The following is a 20873-nucleotide window of genomic DNA, read 5'->3' as shown; positions in this document are numbered from 1 at the left end:
TGCAAAAATTACAGATGTTGAAAATATCAGATACATACTATAAACTAAGTATGGTTTAATATAAAGAATAAACAAAGGTATGGAAAGTCGGAATAAAGAACAAGGCAATATAAATGAAAAGGAGATTTGTTGAAATTAAAACTCAATAGAAGGCCGGGCGCGGTGGCTCATGCCTGTAATCCTAGCACTCTGGGAGGCCAAGGCGGCTGGATTGCTCAAGGTCAGGAGTTCAAAACCAGCCTGAGGAAGAGCGAGACCCTGTCTCTACTGTAAATAGAAAGAAACTAATTGGCCAACTATATATATATATATATATATATATATATATATATATATATATATTCAATAGAAGGGCCAGGCGAGGTGGCTCATGCCTGCAATCCTAGCACTCTGGGAGGCCGAGGTGGGAGGATCGTTTGAGCTTAGGAGTTCGAGACCAGCCGGAGCAAGAACAAGACCCTGTCTCTACTAAAATTAGAAAGAAATTAGCCAGACAATTAAAATATATAGAAAAAATTAGCCGGGCATGGTGGCGCATGCTTATAGTCCCAGCTACTTGGGAGGCTGAGGCAGGAAAATCATTTGAGCCCAGAAGTTTGAGGTTGCTGTAAGCTAGGCTGATGGTATGGCACTCTAGCCCAGGCAACAGAGTGAGACTCTGTCTCCAAAAAAAAAAAGAAAAAAACACCTCAACAGAAGGCACCCCTACTCTTCCTAGTCAGGATGTTATCAGTGAAGTCCTAATTGAGAGCCTGAACCTCTACACCTGCCACGCAGTGATTGATGAAACATCCCTCCCCCTCAGGGTGTCAACAGAGACCAAGTGGGAAACCTGGACTTCACCCCATCTTACAATAACAAGCAGCACCCCCTCCTCCCACCAGCACAGTGTCAGAGAAGACCTGCTCAAATAGAAAATTTAAATAAGATCCATAGTCACATAATACTCCAAATGTCCAGGATTCAATAGAAAATCTCTCATCATACCAAGAACCAGGAAAATCTCAACTTGAGTGAAAAAAAGATACCGACACTGAGATAGCACAGATGTTAGAATTATTTGATAAGAATTTTAAAGTAGTCAAAAGAAAAATGCTTTAATAAGCAATTACAAACACACTTGAAATAAAAATATGGAAACTCGCAAAAAGGAAATGGAAGCTATGAAGAAGAATGAAATGGAAATTTTACAACTGAAAAATGCAATAATGTAAATAAAACTCAGTGGATGGCTCAATAGCAGAATAGAGAAAACAAAGGAAAGAAAGTGCCCTATCTGAGCAATAGAAAATAGCAACAACGAAAACAACAGAAAAAAGAACAGAACCTCAGAGACCTATGTGTGTATAACAATTACAAAGGGGGAAAGATAGAGGAACATAAAGGGAAGTAAAGTTTCTACACTTCAGTCAAACTAGCAAATGTTGACAGCAGTAGCCTACGATAAGTTATGTATGTGTAGTGTAATACCCAGAGGAACCACTAACAATAATTATTGTTATAAGATACACTCAAAAACACTATAGGAAAATCAAAATGGAATTTTAAATAATGTTCAAGGAAGGTGGAAAAAAGAAAACAGAGAAATGAAAAACAGCAGAACAAATAGAAAGTAAAATGACAGACTTAAGCCCTAACTTTTCATAATTAATTACATTAAATGTAAATGGTCAAAATACACCAATTAAAGGGCTTAAAATTGGTAGAGTGGCTAAAAAAACATATCCAATTACATTCATACCATGGACTACTACTCAACAATAAAATGAAACCACTTACTGATACATGCAATAACTTGGATGGATTTTAAGAGCATTATGTTGAAAGAAAAAAGTCAGTTCCAAAGATCTATGATTCTGTTTGCTTAATATTCTTGAAATTAGAAGATTATAAAGATGGTAACATAGTAGTAGTTTCCAGGGCATAGAGATGGGAGTGAGGCTAGAAATGGTAAGTAGCATTATAAAAGGTAGCATGAGTGATCTTCTTCACATATCTACACATATGATAACATGGCATAGAACTATATACACATACAAATTGTGCAAATGTCAGTTTCTTGTTTTGATATTATACTATAGTTCCATTGGGGAAAACTGGACAAACAGCACACGAGACCTCTTTGTACTATCTTTGTAACTTACTGAGAATCTAAAGTTATTTCAAAATAAACTTCTTTAAAAATTTAATAAACAGTTTAATAACCACCAAAGCTAAAAAAATAAATTAGAAATAAGTGAAGATAAATCTGAAGAACTACCAATAATACAACATAGAACAATAAAAAGATGAAAAATATGAAAAAAGAGGTCATAAGACACGGAAGACAGAATAAGATCTAATATTATCTAATTAGCATTGCAGAAGGAGAAAGTACAAGGAATAGAGGAAGGGCGAAACTAGAAGAGATAATGTCTGAAAATCTTCTGGAATTTATAAAAGACATAAATGCTTAGATTTGGGAAATACAATGATTATCAGGTGGGATAAATAAAAAGAAATTGACATATGTAAATATTTTTGAAAAACTGAAGAACATTCAAGAAAAAGAGAAGATCTTTAAAAGGTGGAGAACCAACACCATGCTCAGCTTAGAAGACATTTTAAGGAGAATGAGTCTCCTCTTCTTATTGCCCCTCATCAAAAATGATGAAAAACTGGTGTATGTCATAATCATCAGAGACAGTTGTCAATAATGTTTTAAAAAGCCACAATGACTATTGTCTCCAACAAAAGAGGAAGAAAGAGGCAACAAATAATAAATATACTGTCTACATCTTCTGGCCAATAAGAAAACCAAAACAATAAGCTTACTTTCACCCCACCTTTCTGGAAAATTAAGCTTCTTGACAAGGAAAGTAAGATTATCATTACTCGGTAGACAGGACTGCAGGGGAATGTTTAAAAGGCAAAGCATCATTTGGCAGAAGATAGGTGTGGTAAAACAAAGTCTGGTTCTAACATCTACTTTGGGTTAGCCATAAAACATTTGATGCCTCAGTTTCTTTGCCTGCAATTTGGAAATAACAGCCTGGTATATGAGCTACATTTATATTCTTTTAATGAGTGACATGTTAAAATTTTATTATCATTAAAGCAATTTAAAGTATATAATTTAAAAAATATAAGTAATGCCCTTCTACAAAATGCTATCTTCAGTACTTAAAGATGAAGAAGCTTACCTAGGCATTGTAAAATGCAAAAGAAAACAAAACAAAATGATGAGGAAGCTAACATTTCCAAGAGCCCTTTGAAAAATTACACATCATGAAGGTATTATTATTTATCAAAAGAAAAGCACAGAGAACCTTTAAAATAGGTATAAAGATACCTGAGATGAGGCTTAAAGTGGTTAAGTATCTTTTCCAGTATTAGATCCAGGGAATGAGGGAAGAAGTCCTAGAGCATGTATTTTTTAATTACTGGTCAATGCTCCTTCTGGTTCACCCTACAAGGCATGCTCTAACCTCTCATGAGTAAGACGCATGTTTTGCAGGGTTCGTAGGAATGGTGATGGATCTGTTTGATCATATGGGTGACTAACAATTATAGTAGTGTTGGCCAAAGATATAGTGGGCTGCCAGTCTGTGGTTGTGGAACAGAGCAAGGGACTTGTCTGCAGAGGGATCTTACCAGCATTTCATTGATTCCTTGTTTCTCCAGCCCTTGCATAGTCACTATCCACTGCCACCACCATCATTACCATTTATTGAGTGCTCAGTGGATGCCAAATGCTGTGTTAAGCACTTGACACATAATATAATTTCATCCTTACGAAACTGATATTACCCACTTTATAGATGAAGGAACCAAGGTTTAGAAAGTGTAAGTAACTTACTAGTGGTCACTCAGCTACCGGAATTAGGATTCAATTTATGGTGTATTCATTTGCACTTTTTCATATGCTCTCTTGTGATTATTGCCAGATAATTTTTCACTGTTCATAATTTTTTTTTTTGACCAAGTAGAGTAAGTAGAGTAGGGTCCTTAATTAAGGGCCTACCCTCAATGTTTTAATTTCTTTCTTTTTTTTATGTTTTAATTTCTTTGTATTCTTCTGTTAACTAGCTGTATGTTATAGACTTATCACTGAACCTCTGTTTTCTTGTCTGAAAAATGGAACAAGCAAGTATTTTCTCTAGCTATTTTGCAAAACATACAGTTCTTCAAATGTATTGATATGATGTTGTAACTATTCTCTCTAGATTCTGATTGTGCTTGACAACTCACAGATATCAATAAAAACTTATGTTTCATTAACATTTAACGCAGGTATTAGTCATAGCAGCCTCTGCACACTAGAAAAAAAGTAGCTGAGAACTAGAAGCTGGTCTCTTTATCTTCTTTTTTTTCTTCGGTTAAATTTGATTTCACAAATGTGAAATAGCACCTATTTTTCAATCTTCCTTTGATCTTTCTCACTGGGCAACAAAAGAGGTGAAGGGTTAAAGCAAGTTGTCAGGAACACATAGAAACAGATGTAAGGGAGCTTATCAGGCACCTATTATGGGATAGATACTGTGATCTCTGATATGTGTGTTTGTTCTTATCACTGAATCCTCATGTGGAAGTTAACTGATCAAAACCCAATAGGGGTGCTTGGAAAACAATGTTCGTGTCAGATATGGCCAAACTGCAAAATAATAGCTTCTGGGAATTAAGCATCCTCCTTCTTAAAATTATTTAATAATTATTGCAAATTCCCAATCTTGATGAGCCTGCCTCTAATCTAGAACGAGAACTCAAGTCACTTATGCCTAGAAAACCTTCCCTTTTCCAGTTTGAAAAGCTGCCCTCAACGGTGCAGTTTCTGATTATCTTATTTACTCCTTACTCCGTAGTATTTGCTCCAGGGGGAGAGGCAGCAATTCTCCTTTGCCTCTCCTAAAACTCTCAGAGCCTTGCCTATTTTGTTTGTCTCAAATTTTCTCTAAAAGGAAAGGAAATGGACTTGTTTTCAGTGTCTGCAGGTCTGTCTGTGTGAAAAGCCCCCACCAGGCTATAGAATACTGAATGTTAACTAGAAGCTTGCAGGAGCAACTCAGCAGCCGTGTGTTAAAGTTGGGCAACAATGAACTCTGCTGGCTGCTGTGCTGTCACTGCCGTTTGCTAGTTGGAGGGACACGATACCAGAAGGGTAGCTGTGAGAGGCAGAGAGACAGACAGACAGCAAGCGAGCACAATGTGGAATCAAAACAAAATCAACTTAAATTCAGAGAAAAGGCTTTTTGCTAAAAAAAAAATTAAAATAAAAAAATTAAAAATAATAAACAAATATTTCAGATATACATTTATCATGTATAAATGGCATGCCTGAACTAGCCTCGACAGGAAAACGATGAAAAAAATAGAGCAGAAACCCTCATACTGGAAAAGTGAGCTGCACAAAATTACCTTTAGCTTAAAATAAATTAGGCTGCTGTCCAGCCAGGTCTGTTCTGGTACAGGTCAGGGCACAGAGAGCTCTAGTAGGTAAATTCTAAAAGAAACTTAGGCCTGAAAGATATAATTAAAACTCAAACAGAAAAGAAAATGTGAAAGTCAAGGAAAATCAAATACAGTGAATAAGGAACAGGAAAACATGTTAACCAAGCAAATTTAGTCCCTAAGTCTAAAGAAAGAAACTAGCTGGAGACCCGTATTTCCTGGGATCTGGATCTACATGTTGTTTTCACCCCTTCACCCTTTCCCCACTTCCCTCCCCCAAACACATTCACACATAGGGCCATCAACATTTTGGACTTTAAACCTATTTTTTTATTTTCTTTTTCTTTTCTTTTTTTCCTTCTTTCTTTTTTTCTTTTTCTGTTTTCATTTTTTTTTTGAGACAGTCTTGCTCTGTCACCCTGGCTAGAGTGCAGTGGTGTCACCATAGCTTACTGCAACCTCAAACCTCAACCTCCTGAGCCCAAGTGATCCTCCTCCTTCAGCCTCCCAAGTAGTTGGGGTTACAGGCATGTACCACCCATTCAGCTAATTTTTCCATTTTTTGTAGTAACAGGGTCTCGCTCTTGCTCAGGCTGGTCTCAAACTCCTGGCCTCAAGCAATCCTCCCACCATGGCCTCCTAAAGTGCTGGGATTACAGGAGTGAGCCACTGCACCTGACCCTGTTTTTTTGTTTTGTTTTGTTTTTTACTTTGCCTTTCACTTTAGCCAAAAATACTGGCTCTACCATCACCTGAACTTTCTTATACCTTTTCATGTCAGGGATAGCCTCACATGGGCTAGATCTTTTTTTTTTTTTTTTTTTTTTTTTGAGACAGAGTCTCACTCTGTTGCCTGGGCTAGAGTGTCATGGCATCAGCCTAGCTCACAGCAACCTCATACTCCTAGGCTCAAGCGATCCTCCTGTCCCAGCCTCCCAAGTAGCTGGGACTACAGGCATGCACCACCATGCCCAGCTAATTGTTTCTATATATTTTTAGTTGTCCAGCTAATTTTTTTATAATTTTAGTAGAGACGGAGTCTCACTCTTGCTTAGGCTGGTCTCAAACTCCTGAGCTCAAGTGATCCTCCTACCTCGACTTCCCAAGTGCTAGGATTAGCAGGTGTGAACCACTGCGCCTGGCCTCATGGGGCTAGATCTTCATCTAAGGCCTCCAGGCTCCCTCAGCTCAGCTCAAACTTGCAGACGTTCTTTTCACCCAGATTTTTAAAAATCCCTGGTTCTGTATGTCTGATTCTCCAGCATAATTTATTCCATGAATCCCAGGGATGTTTAAATCTTAATTAGGTATACAGTCTGTTTTGTTTATATTTAATTTAAAGTTAGTAGTCTTGATTACTTTTTACTTTTCTACAATCTCAAACATCAAATGCAACTGATTCAATTTCTACACCAGACAAGTAAGCAGAACAAGTAAAAGACCTACAGAACCAGAGGAAACCAAAGGCTTGGTAGTAAAAAGTTCTCTTTAGCTACAAATTCCATAAAAGATGACTACTAGATCTGATCACTAAACCAGGAGTACCAGCAGTTGTTTAGTTTATAGGACTTCAAAGTGCTACACTGTAAGGCTCAAGAAGTACAGAAATTCTTTTTCATAAGTTTAGGTTGAATCTTTTGAAGTCAAGAATCTTTTTCCCCATTCATAGATGATAACCGCTGTTATAAATTAGTATGTATGGACTAATCACATTTCTTCCTGAAATGTGAGCCAATTGATATTGGGTTAATGTCAATTTATGAAATTCATCTGACCCCACAATTTACTCTTTTCTTTAAAATCATTTAGGTGATGGGAAGAATATCAAAATATATGATTTAGAAAAAATGATAAATATATAACTTGAGACATAAGTGTTAACAAGCTAAGTATCTATCCTAAAATCACTTGAAGGTTTTAAACACTCTAAAATTTCTAATAGAAGAATTTAAGAATACTACAGGCTACCAAAATAATAACAGTAACCTAGAGCATGAATTTTAAAGCATTAACAATATGTGTATATTGCTATCCCTATACTTAGTTATTTAAAGTAAAATACTATTTGGTGTTTCATTATTGTCTAAAGTGGGGGTAAAAAGGAAATAAGAAATAAAGTAGAATACTATATAGCAATCAAACAGTTGAAAAGAAGATAGATGCCCTGAAATTAAGCTAATAGAAACCCATATGGTCAGTGTAAATGATTTGTTTTAAGCTTCTTGCTGTTAACTCAGTAGAGACATAAACACTGGAAAGCACTGCTTCCCAAACAAGAGCTGAATGACGATCTATACAATAATAATTCAATTAGTAAAAACAGGACTGTGGTTGTGTACCAATTTTCATGTTGGTTAGAGTTAGACCAATTGCCTAAATTGTTTTTGTTCTATGAAGGTAGATATGTGAAGAATAAAGGCAAAATTAGAACTGCTATGGAACAACTGAAAATATAATGGTAAGTTCAGTACTGGTGACATTTCCATTGTCAACACTAATCATTTGAAATCACCTCCCTTCCTATAAATGTATGCATAGCAATAATATGTATGTATGCATGTATGTGTGTGTATATATATATATATTTGTCTCATATCAAATATGTGAATTTTATGATCTGGAACCTCAAGTAGTAATTTTCACAAAATGACTGATGTAACCAAGGCAGAGTCTCAAGTTAACAATGAATTGTCTTTTACAAAAGATGAGGCCCAGACTGATTCATTAAATCACATAAAAACCTAGAATCTAGTTTCTTCTTCATTTTTATATTTAGCACATACTATAGGTGCTCTCATAACACACATTCTACCAATAGGAAAATTAAGACAGAGATAGGATCAAGGACTGGATCCAAATGGCATAATTTGTAATGGTAGCAAAGACAAGAGGAATAAAACAAACAGTGCAAACCTAGCCTCTGGGGCCCTCTGACTCAGTTATTAATATATAATGGCCCTACTCATGAGAGAAAACTCATCAGCATCAAATAAGGAAAAATTTGAAATTTCTTAAAATCCAGATGAGCTATTAGAATTAAGTGATATCAGAGTAACGCATAATTCAAAGGCTTGCATTGTGATTTTTTTTTCAAAAACAATGATTACTATTTATCAAGTGCCTATTAAGTGCTAAATATTAATACCTAGCATTGCATAGTCCTTTCTACTTCCACATTACAGGAGGGGAAGTAGGGGGAATGAAGTAATTTGGCTACTGCCTTGTGCTAGAACCATGACTTAAACCTGTTGATTTGAATCTATTCATGCTATAGGATTCCTTTTAAAAGAAGCACTGAAAATTTCTCTTCCATAAGAACCTTTTGACATATATTTTAAAAATCCCTCTTGTGGCAATAAATTAAAGAAACATGATCTCATCTAATAAAGAAGCATCTTGTGGATTTATTGCTCTCTTCTAAGATTTAATTCAACTTTTTGCCAGGTGAGCCAATGAGTTTGGTACTCACTCTGAAGTCCCTCCTAAAGATTCACATGTAAATCGTTTTCCTTTTCCTCAGATAGAACAGAGGTGTGCAATAAATAAGTGCAAATATTTCCATCCAGAAAAGAGCTAAGTTTAACTAGACCATCTTCTTTATTTTTTTCCCTCTCCATTTTCTACAACATTCTTTGACTATATTCCTAAAAGTTTATCAGCCTAGCCAATTATCTGCCACTTTGCTGTTTGTGAGTTGGCTATGTAATCTAGTATTTTCAACATATTTCAAGGAGACATAAAAAAATATTATTCCTAAATTCAAACACAGTCATGTCGCACCTGGGTAAACAACCGTGAGTCAAAGGAGACTGCCACATCCACTTTCTTTCAAATTGTTTTCTCTATGGCGACAGTGAGTGCCTTTGTTCCTTCCCTCTCTATCTGTCTGGACAGATGTTTGCATTCCCCGTGGGTAAAATTAAAGACCTCCCAACTTCAAAGGGACCTACCTGATGCCACTCGGCTCACAAGGAACTTCAGGCTGAAGGCAACTGTTCTCCAGCAAGATCTACTGTAAAATCATGGGGCTAAGGGGCCAACCCCGTGCATCGGGCCTCTCTAGATAGCGCCACCAGAGGCCCCCTGTGATAGCACCTGCCAGGACTCTCGCCAGATTCACTGTCACTCTCTGAGCAGTTACTTACCTGTTGCTGTGTCCCACTGGCGCCCGGGTGCCGTGCAGTAACAGCAGTCCAAGAAGATGACATAGTTAAGGACGTTGAAGAACAGCCCGATAATCCCAGCACTGAGAACCAGCAGCGGCGCCTCTGTCTTCTGGGGATTGATGTACCTTTTGATGGCTTCGACCAGGATGCTGAACATCAGCGCCACGGCGAAAATGGAGTTGCCAAAGGCGCCCACGACATCCGCCCGCAGAAAGCCGTAGGTGCTCTTCCTGTGCTGTTTTATGTTGCTGGCCCTTACACCAAAGAAACCTATGACCATGGACAAAAAGTGGGAAAGAACTGCAAAAGCATCCGAGGCCAAAGAGAGGGAGTTACCTACGTAGGCGATCACAATCTCCATCACAAAAAGGAGGATGCTAACGACACTCATGAGGAGTAAACGGAAGCTTCTTCCGGAGTATCGCCCCATGGCTGCTGGGGCCCTGGCAGCTCCTCTTCCTCTGTGAAGGCTGAGCTGTTAAGGAGCAGCTACAGATGTAGCGATTACAAGCCCTGGATAACTCTCCTCTTCAGCCTTTCAGCGCCTGTCATATTTGGAAATCACTTTTTATAGGCTGCTATAAAGCCATAAAACAGTTTAAAGGGCAATTAAGCAAGGGACGTCAGGTGAGCTGGGATTTATGGAAATGGAAGACACTGGCTTCAGATACGGTCTTAAGAGATTTTTTTTTGTTTGTTTGTGTGTGTGTGTTTAATTACAGAAGTCGAGAGCACCCGTGTCCTTGAATCGCGGGGAAGCTCATCAGTGGCCGTGGCCTTTCCAGCCTCCCTGTTCTCTGTGTGCACAGTAACAGCTCTGGTGGAGCAGGCCATGACGTACACAGTGTGTCTTGTCTACCTGGTGTGTAAATAGTTTTGAATGCCATTTACTGCATGAAACAGGGACTAGATTCTAGAGGTCACCAATCCACAGAACTACAGTAAGTGAAAAGCCACAGGTAAAGCTAAGGTGATTTTTCTATTGCTCTGCCCACTGACCTAGAATAAACAAGCATCCCTACTTCCAAACTTTCTCCATAAATAAGACAAGAAAAACATTTCCCATGTTCAGAAAAGGTAAAAAGCCTTTAAGCTGGAGGAGCTAAAGACATAATCCTGCTTAGTTTCAGGAAGAGACACAAATGATTTAACTGATGCCAAGAAGTTTTTGGTTTTGTTTCTTAAAATCTTATAATCTGCCACAATGTATAGGCCTAAAAGCTTATCAGTTTCTGAATATCTAAAACAGCAGTGGCCCCTATTGCTTTGAGTAGCCTGCCCACTGTCAATCTTTTAAAGAAATATAGACTAATATTATTCTACCCAACCTTTTTTTAATTTTTTCTTTCTGAATCTAAAGTCTGATGATAAATTTTACATGTCAGCTTGACTGGCCATTTGGTCAATGACACCCAAGACATTCTGGATGTGTCTGGGAAGTTGTTTCTGAATGAAATTATTGAATCAGTAGACTGAGTAAGGCAGATTGGCCTCCTAAAATCAGCTAAGGGCCTGAATAGAACAAAAAGGCTCACGAACAGGGAACCCCTCCTGCCTGGCTGCCCTCAACCTGGGACATGGGCTTTTTCCTACCTTCGGACTCAGACTGAAACGCGGACTCTTCCTGGGTCTCAACTTTATGGGCCTTCAGACTGGAACTACCCCCATCCACTCTCTTTCTTGCTGACTCACCACTGATCTTGGGACTTCTCAGCCTTTTAATTACGTAGAACCAATTCCTTATAATAAATCTCTCTTTATACACACACACACACACACACATTGTTGGCTCTGTTTTTCTGGAGAACCTGGACTTTGACTAAAACCTAACAACTTAGTAGCCCTAATAGTTTCCTTATCTCCAATTCAATTAATATTCTGACAGACTTCTAATACAATCAGATTGTGAAAACTATTGCTATAAGACTGTCCCATTCATCCATTCATGCAAAAAATACTGAGTGCCTACATGCCAGATGGCGTTCTGGGATCTGGAACTCCCTGCCCTTGTGGGGCTTATATTCTAGGGGGGCCAGACAGATAATTAACAAAATAAACCATAAAATGTATTGAATGTTAAATGGTAATAAGTATGATGGAAACAAAGCAGGGAAAAGTGAATGTTGGCATTGGGATGTGCTATTTTAAATAAAGTGGTCAGGTAAGAATTGGCTGAGATGTTCTTTGAGTAAAGACCTGAAAGGGGTAAGAAACTGAATGATGCAGACATGTGAAGGAAGATCTTTCTAGGCAGAGGGAATAATGAGCATGAGAAGTTCAAGGGACACCGGAGAGATCAGCAGGGCTGGAGAGGAGTAACCGAGGAGATGGGAAATCAGGAATAAAAGCCAAAGAGCTGACGGGGAAGGGGCAGGCCATGTGGGGCCCTGAGATGGGAGAATATCAAACCAGAAGAATGAGATCGAATTTATGGGTTTAAAGAATCACTGGATGTGTTGAGATTACACGAAGGCAGAGAGACCAATTAGGAGGCTATTGCAATAGTCTAGACAAAAGATTGTGGCTTAGACCAGGTGTAAAGTGGGAACATCCCAGTAGGACTGGCTGCATAATTCACAGGTTCTCTTGCAAAATGAAAATGCAGAATCTCTAGTTCAAGAATTATTAAGAATGTTTAAGTGGCATAGCCACTATGGAAAACACTATGGCAGTTTCTCAAAAAATTAAAAATGGAATTGTCATATGGTCCAGCAATTCCCTTCTGAGTATATATCCAAAAGAATTGAAAGCAGGATCCCAAAGAGATGTTTGTATACCCATGTTCATAGCAGCACCATTTACAATAGTCAAGAGGTAGAAGCAACCCAAGTGTCCATCTACAAATGAAAGAATAAACAAATAGAATCTATACATACAACGGAGTATTATTCCACCTTATAAAAGGAAGGATATTCCAACACATGCTATAACATAAATGAACCTTGATCCTAGCACTCTGGGAGGCTGAAGTGGGAGGGTCACTTGAGCTCAGGAGTTCAAGACCAGCCTGAGCAACCGGCTGTCTTGAGACTCTGTCTCTACTAAAAATAGAAAAATTAGCCAGGAGACCTGGCGTGTGTCTGTTGCCCCAGCTACTCGGGAGGCTGAGGCAGAAGGATTGCTTGAGCCCAGGAGTTTGAGGCTGCAGTGAGCTATGATGACATCATTGTACTGTAAGCCCAGGTGACGCAGCAAGACTCTGGGGGGGGGGGGCAGTTTCAAGACAGCAACAGCAGAGCATTGAACCAGGCACTGTGCAACTGCACAAGTAACATGCACTTGAAGCTGGCCTCTCAGGGGATATTTTGAAGTTAGAGTCAACATTTTCTGAGTAATTGGATGTGAAGGGATCAGAGAAAGAAAATATCAAGATGACACCAGGGTTTTGACCTGGAACAGCAGGGTTGCAACTGAGACGAAAATGACTGCTGTCGGAGCAGCATTGGGAAGAGGGGTGGAAATGACGCTAAGTTTGGCGTGTCCATTAGACATCCTAGTTGAAATGCCACCTAGGCTGCTGAATGAGCCTAGAGTTCAGGAGAGAGGTTTAGGCTGGAAGTGTGTGAAGCTGGGAGTTGACAATATCTAGTATTCAAATCCCGGAGACTGGATGAGGTTACCAGAAAACGTGAAGAGACAGAGAAGGGAAGAAAACATGAAGAGGTGAGAGGAAAGGACCAGAGAGAGAAAAGGGAAAACAGGAGAGAGTAGTGTTCTAAAAGAATGTGTTTCAAAGAGGGAGAATCAGCTGAGCCAAACACTGAGTGGGCAAGCAAAATGAGGACTAGAAGTGATGGTGGCATGTCACATGGTGGATATGGTGGTGGCAGGTCCCAAAGGTTCTACTCTTATTGCCTCTATCTTCTCAGTGAAATAGAAATCAAGATGATCAACTGATAACTAAAAAGGGGAAGCATGGGGCATTTGAGGAGAAAAAGGCATGAAATAATTGCTTAGGAGGGTGAATGAATGAGGAAATTATAGTACCATTGCATATTCACCTACATACAAAGTAATAATATTACCACCATTGTCACCAGCTTCTACACCCTCTGAAGTTCCTCATTCAACGGGTATCTCCATCACAAAATTTGGTTTTAGTGACACACTTTATTTTTGAAATATCCCTATTACATGATATTTATTTAAATCTTTTGTATCATTTCGGTAAAACTCATGCTCCAAACTCTCATACGTTCCAGCAAAGTTGAGCAAAGACATTGGCTTAACATCACCTACTAAACCACAAGGGGAAAAAATGTGTTTATTTCCGTTATTTTAAGCCTTATGATGTGGCAGAGAGGAGTTAATTCTCCAGGTATTATCATCCCCACTACAGAAGGAAAGTTCTCAGCATGCTGCTGCTGGTGATTGGAATAACCTCATGCCATAGTGAGAGGGTCACGGAGACTAGGGCCTCTTACTAACAATGCTCAGCCCAATTCATTGCCTAGCTCCCTTTCTACTACTGATTGCCTGGTTTTACAAATCAAACTGAACTATTTCAAGGAAATACAGCCAAGAAAAGGAAAATCATGTTTAATTTTTTTTTACTCACTATTGCATCCTCTGACACTGTACACAGAGCAGGCATTCACATTTATTTGTTAAACAAATGGCTAGCATTTTCTAAACGTAGTAAAAGTGACAAGCCAAGGGCCAAAGCTATGTTTGAAAATACCAGGATAGTCCTGTGTTTCCCTGAAAATAAGACCTATCCATAAAATAAGCCCTAGCAGGACTTTTAAGCATTTGCGCAAATATAACCCTTACCCTGAAAATAAGACCTAGAGAGGCGTGTGGCTACACAGCCTATCTGCACAACCCTTGCATTTCGTCGTGAAGCGGTAAAGATGAGCAGCCCTTCTCGTCTGCCCCATGAGAGCTCTGTTACTTGACATGAGAGACTGGGGCCAATGGTTCTAAAGGAAATAGAGTCACAAGAAATTCAGGATGGAATTCAGGGTTTGGAGAGTTATGATGATGTTCCAGAAGATGACTTAACTTTATTTGAATAAATGTAGGTGGTTGTACTGTACTTAAAAAAAAACATCCACTGAAAATAAGCCCTAGGGTGTCTTCTTGAGGAAAAATAAATATAAGACTATAAGACCCTGTCTTATTTTGGGGGAAACACGGTAGTAGCTGCGTCCCCCAACTTTTTGATGGTACTGACACCCCCTGAGCACCATAGTTACATGGCAGATGACTAATATCAACAACAAGAATCAGATGTAAATGGGGTGATCGTTCTACTCCCTGGTCCAAATGCCTTCCTCCTTACTTACTTTATAAGTGTTCTGCTGCTGCTGATCTTAAGACCCAAATCCTCTCCAAATGAGCCCCATCAGTTGCCATTATTGTTCAATTCTCATAAAGGCTTCATGTGATTTACTGGAGTAATGAAAAATTATTTTAAACATTCTCCCATGGATGAACTAGAAATCGCTAAGATGTAGTGTGGGTACACTTATCCCTGTGAGCAGAGCCAGAAGTAAATATGTCTTGACCTGCTTTTTGCTGTCATGAACGCTAGGCACACAATCACTTTTGTGACTCAGTCATATGTCTACTTTACAGCTGTCACCTGCAAGTAAAGCAGTGCTCATTTCTTAAAGTATATTGTTTGCATTCAGGTTTATGAAAGGCACCACCACTCTTAAGGTATGAAATTTCAAAAAGTCCTGATAATTTAGCTAAATTTCAATTTAAGAAAAAAGCCAATTTATAAGAGGTACATTTTGGGTGAGGGATTCCTTCCTTAACATAATTACTATTTCTTTAAATACGGACTTCCTTTAAAGCAGCAAACTTCAAGCTTTACTGTGATTAGTCCTACACATCTGAAGTTTCGAAAAATAGAGTGGGGATTTGTCTTTGCACCAGAGATGACCACCTACTCCTAAATGGCCAGTGGCTAGGCAAAATGTGGGGTAATTAGTCTTTAATCTAGAGCTTTTAAGCTTTTGTCATGGACTGACAACAAAAACCCTTGTCCTCTAAAAGCATTTATGTTGGTTTTCAGAAAAATAATTAGTAGCTAAAGTAACTACTATAACTAGAGCTATATATTAGGACCTACTTCCAGTTGATCCTGCAGAATTATAACCAATAGCTCTTACTTATTAGTATGTTCTGGGCATTGTTCTAAAGATCTTACTCTATGAAGCAGAATAACTAAGAGATAGGTGTTAGACTCTCCATTTTACAACTGAAGAAACAGGCAGTTTACATAGCTAAGGATAAAGTAAGATAAAAGTATTATGAACTGCCATAAATCAACAGGAAATTATGGTTCTGAGCATAAAAACGTGGCTCATATATTTCAGCTGATCTCATTAAGCTAGGTATGTGGATACACATACTCAAACATCAGTCTTGAAAGCACACTCTATTTATAATCTGCTCTCAGTTGGTAATTCCCTACCAACATTAAGAACAATTCTTCAGGCCAGGCGCGGTGGCTCACGTCTGTAATCCTAGCACTTTGGGAGGCCGAGGCGGGCGGATTGCTTAAGGTCAGGAGTTCAAAACCAGCCTGAGCAAGAGCAAGACCCTGTCTCTACTATAAATAGAAAGAAATTGGCCAACTAATATATATATAGAAAAAATTAGCTGAGCATGGTGGCGCATGCCTGTAGTCCCAGCTACTCGGAAGGCTGGGGCAGTAGAATTGCTTAAGTCCAGGAGTTTGAGGTTGCTGTGAGCTAGGCTGATGCCACGGCACTCACTCTATCCTGGGCAACAAAGTGAGACTCTGTCTTGAAAAAAAAAAAAAAAAAAAAAACAATTCTTCAGTGTTCTCATACATACCGTGCACTTTTGTGCCTTTGCATCTCTTGGTCCCTCTGCCTGGAATGTCCTTCCTCCTCTATTTATTACAATCTACTCATCCTTTAGAGTGAAGCTCAAAATTCAAGTCCTTTTTGAAGTCTCTGCCCTCTACTGGTGTATTAATATTTATCACTACCAAGCAGAAAAGCATATTGGAACAGGGTCCTGAAATAAGAGATTTACCAAGTAGATTAGAAATGAGGGACAAAAGGACAAATCCAGGCAAAGGACAGAGACAGGAAATATGTTGTTTACAGGAAATCCCAAATGGATAGGTTGCAAAGGACTATGCTGGATTGGCAGAAGAAAATAACTGGATGGGTATTGAGCCAGAATAGTCTAAGTAGTTTAAATTTTATCCTGTAAATGATGGTGAACCACAATAGGGTTTTAAGAGGAAGAAAAACATTTTAATAAGTTGTCTGTTACAGAAAAAAAAACCACCATGGAAATGCGGAATGGCCTGGAGAGGAAACTAGAGGATGTTAATCAGCACTAGAGGGACCAAGGTCTGAAGGCAACCTAGAGGTCTATGAAAGGGGAGATCCAAGAGACATTAGAGGTAACAGATACATGTTTTGCTGACCAAATGAACATGGGTGACGGTGTTGGAGGGGCTGCCTGGGATGACGCTTAGGTTTCTAGTTTGGGTGCATTTTGGCAGTGCTAATCTTCCAGGCAGGAAATACTACAGGAGGAAGAGGAGGAGGTCTAGGGGTAGTAGGTAAAATGAAGTTTTGGGGACATGTCGACCTGAGTTGTTGATTGCAACACTCAAGAGAATTCAGTATGTAGCTGGAATGGGGTCTAGAGCTCATATCTAGAGATAAAAAATATTGGAGTCATTAGCCTATTAATGTCACTTGAAACTGCGAGACTAGATGAGGATGTTCAGGCAGCAGGAGGAGAGGGCCAAGTATGGAAGTGTCTAAGAAATGAATAAAGAAGCAGGCCAAGGAAGAAAAGCCAGTGAAAGACTCATAACTAACAAAAAGAGTTAGAGAGGAAGGGAGGGAAGGTCACAGGAATAATTTTAATAAAAAGAGTACTAAATGCAGCACAGGGATAAGATAAGAAACTAAGAAGTGAACATTACCTTTGGTCCGAAGCATTCTTAGTGATCTCAGTAAAAACAGTGTCGTGGTGGGGACAGGCGGGTGAGGAAAAGTACAGAGTAAGAAGCAGAAGCTTGATCACTATCTCAGAAACTATGACCTTTTTCCAAAGACCCAATAGTAACGAGGGGGAAAGGGAAGCTCAAGGAAAAGCTTTATTATTAGTAGTATTCTCTTTCCATTTGTGGTTTTGCTTTGTTTTTTAAAACAGATTCAGGACAATTTCACGTTGAGTATTAGGAGCTATGGAAAGGAAGTGCTTCAGGACACACAGCACAGGGGATGACCGGTGGTTCAAGGTCTGGGACATCTCGAGGAGTGCTTGGATCAACAACAGTTGCCTAGCTTTCAACTATCTTCATCTCTTTGTAGGAATTTCCTTGTAGCACACAATGCATTTCAGAAAAAATGAATAACATAAAACAGTATCAGTTTATGATATTTATTACTGGGGTTGTTTACAGAAAAGCCTTTTCCACAGTTAATTTGGGATAAGAATAATTGTGTCCTGTGACTTCCTTTTAGAGCTCTTATTTTTTAAAAAAATCATAAAACTGTATCTGAGAAGATAGTAATATCAATTTTTTAAAAAGTGAAGAGAATCGGAGAGGGGGGTTTGTTTTATCCTCTAGTAACTACGACCAAACAGGGTGTAGTACTTGGCAGGCTTCTTGCCACAGATGCATTTGGCTCCGGGCTGCAGTTCACAGAGTGGTTTGAAGGGGATGCAAAGGCTTTTAGCGCCCATGGACGGAGCACCAGGTTCAAGATCTTGATCCCTAAAATCAAAAACAAGTAAGAATTTTATTCATTTATGCTGGATATTGCTATTCCTTTCCATTGCAATACCTCACGAGTTTGATCATTTAATTATGCTTACCTGGCAGTGGTCTTTTTGATCCAGTCTTCACAGTCAATTTCTCCACAGAATGGAATTTGAACAATCTAATAAAAAAAGGAAAAGTGTTCTGTATTTATAAAATCCTTCTATTCTATTTTATAGAAGGAACATTTGAATTCTCTATTAAACTTAAGCAAAAAAACAGGATAGGTCTTGCAGCCCTTTCAGGCCATGACTTTTGCAAACCTGCTAGAAACTTTGCTCAGAGATATAAGAGATAGGAAACAGTGTTTTTCCACTATCCAAAACCTATATTCATAGGGCATCAAGACACAACAAAGACATCTTTGCGATACACTAAAATGTCCCAATAAACTAGCTACAACATTAGTGACTGAAGAGAAGCTGGATCCCACTTGTATCTCCCTCATTCCAAATCGGGTCTACTGCCTGTTAAACGTTATCAGGAGGATAAAAGGGAGACAACAATAGCAAATAACAGTAGCAATCAATAATCAGGCAAACCTCTCTTTATGCCACAATGTTTCTAACATGTTACACAGGTAAGTGGATCATTTTTAAAGTCCAAACATCATTTTGTATAAGAAAAAAAAAAAAAACTCTCAATTTTTCTTCCATTGATCACATAGAAAAATGGCAGAATCAAGAAACCTAGGATTTTATCCTAATTTTGAAATTACTACCTGTTTGAAAATCTTTAGCCCTAGGTTTTATGAAAATGTGAATGTTGGACTAGACAGTATTAAAATTTCTCCTAGTTGTGAATGCTAAATTTTTCATAGCATGTCTACTTCAAAATGAGGTTTGTCTGCATAGCAATCTGCATAGCAATTATGCAATAGTCTTAAAAAAAAAATTCCTGGAGAGTTAATGATGGGAAAGACAAAGGTGTGAATAATCTATATACATTCAAAATACAGTTTAAAAGTAGCTGAAGGCAGTTTAGAGATCTATGAAAGGGGAGACCCAAGGGACAGAGGTAATAGTAACATGTTCTCAGCTTCCTCATCAGCTTCCCATCAACTGTTCCCAGCCACACGTCCACACTCAAGAGTTTCTCCTGTAAACCTTTCCTTGTAGTTGGGATTGGGTTTAAAATGTTTCTCAAGAAGCTTCTTTGAGAAGTAAAAATAAATAGAGATTAGGAAATTATAGAGAAACAAGTAATTTATCAGATGAAAAACAGTGCAGAGTGATGAAGGGTTAGTTATCCAGGTCTCCTATGTTTAACCAGTAAAATGTGTTAGCCAAATTCCCAAAGTTGACAAACTATTATTTGATAATCTGCCTTAAAACAATAAAGACGTGATACATTTCTAGGTTAGTCCTGGGAGTGGGAGTGGGTAGGTGGAGAAAAGGTGGCAGAGATGGAAATAATAAACATTTGGAGAAGTTTTAATATATTAGGTTATAAAGTATGGAATGTCCAGTTTCCTTAGATATTAAGTTTGACAGTTGATATCTCTGACATTTCACTTTCACATTTCTTATTTTATTTTTATTGTGAAGGTACATCCTCATTATTTCAAATGCAAGGTTTGGCTTGTGATTATCTGTCCAATTTTTTTTAGAACAATTTTTGTGAAACCATGGATAAGTAAAAAATCCGTGTTATTTCTGAATATGAGTTCTGTCGTGGAACCAATGCAGTGCCAGACAGCTTAAGATATCAACGAAGTGTTTGGGAAGGATGTTGCTAGTACATCAATGATTTGAGAAGTTCATTCTGGTGATTTTTAATCTAGAAAATGAGCCATGTGGGTGACCTGAGACCAAGGTGGATAATGATGAACTGAAAGCTATAGTGGAAGCCAATCCATTTCAATCTGCACGTGAATTAGCAGCAAAGGGTTGACATTACTATTCTAACAATACTGGAACATTTGAAACAAATGGGCAAGGTAAGGAAGCTGAATAGATGGGTACCACATGAATTAAATGATCATCAGAAAAGAAACTGTCTTGAAGTTTGCCTTTCTTTGCTGTAACAACATAAAGGTGAACGACTTCTACACCGTATTGTTACATGTGATGAAAAGTGGACTCTTTCCGACAATTGCAAGCAAGTATTTGGCAAAAATGGTTGGATAACGATGAAGTGCGTAAACACAGTCCAAAACTGAATACTCATTCAAAAAAGCTAATGGTGTCTGTTTGGTGGTCCAGCATTATCCACTAGCTTAATGAAACCTGGTCAATCAATTATAGCAGATGTCTACTACAACCAACTGGATGAAATGATGAGGATGCTTGTGACTAAGAAGCCGAGACTGGTCAATAGAGACAGGTCGATCCTCTTGCAAGACCACGTCGCAAAAAACAATGCTGCTCAAGCTACAGCAGCTGGACTTGGGAACGCTCTGTCATCTACTGTATTCACCAGACCTCACACCAACTGACTTCCCCTTCTTCTAGGCTTTGGACCACTTCTTGCAAGGAAAAATATTCAGTTCTCAACAAGCTGTGGGA

General features: G+C 38.6%; 2 protein-coding genes and 1 long non-coding RNA gene across 4 annotated transcripts in view; 1 reads left to right on the top strand and 2 right to left on the bottom strand.

Annotated features, from left to right (window-relative positions):
- Positions 1-10023, bottom strand: part of SLC30A10 (solute carrier family 30 member 10) — a 41425-nt gene extending 31402 nt beyond the window's left edge. Inside the window, exon 1 of the mRNA XM_075997048.1 lies at positions 9573-10023. Within this exon, the coding sequence (XP_075853163.1) occupies positions 9573-10023 (451 nt within the window). The remainder of the gene's footprint in view (positions 1-9572) is intronic.
- Positions 10024-15194: 5171 nt separating this feature from the next.
- Positions 15195-17837, top strand: LOC105886075 (uncharacterized). The gene is made up of 3 exons (XR_001160942.3): positions 15195-15257; positions 16859-16989; positions 17754-17837. It is a non-coding gene; the product is annotated as an uncharacterized LOC105886075 (long non-coding RNA).
- Positions 17838-17970: 133 nt separating this feature from the next.
- Positions 17971-20873, bottom strand: part of EPRS1 (glutamyl-prolyl-tRNA synthetase 1) — an 82066-nt gene continuing 79163 nt past the window's right edge. For both annotated transcript variants that reach the window (XM_012791435.2, XM_012791443.2), the window contains 2 exons: positions 18423-18487; positions 17971-18321 (listed from right to left, as the gene is read on the bottom strand). In XM_012791435.2, coding sequence (XP_012646889.2) covers positions 18171-18321; positions 18423-18487 — 216 coding nt within the window. In that variant the 3' untranslated portion in view covers positions 17971-18170. The remainder of the gene's footprint in view (positions 18322-18422; positions 18488-20873) is intronic.

The sequence above is a fragment of the Microcebus murinus genome, chromosome 23, assembly GCF_040939455.1.
Source record: "Microcebus murinus isolate Inina chromosome 23, M.murinus_Inina_mat1.0, whole genome shotgun sequence".
Classification (NCBI taxonomy): domain Eukaryota; kingdom Metazoa; phylum Chordata; class Mammalia; order Primates; family Cheirogaleidae; genus Microcebus; species Microcebus murinus.
Note: the sequence above shows the minus strand (reverse complement) of the source record. Positions and strands in the feature narration are given on the sequence as shown.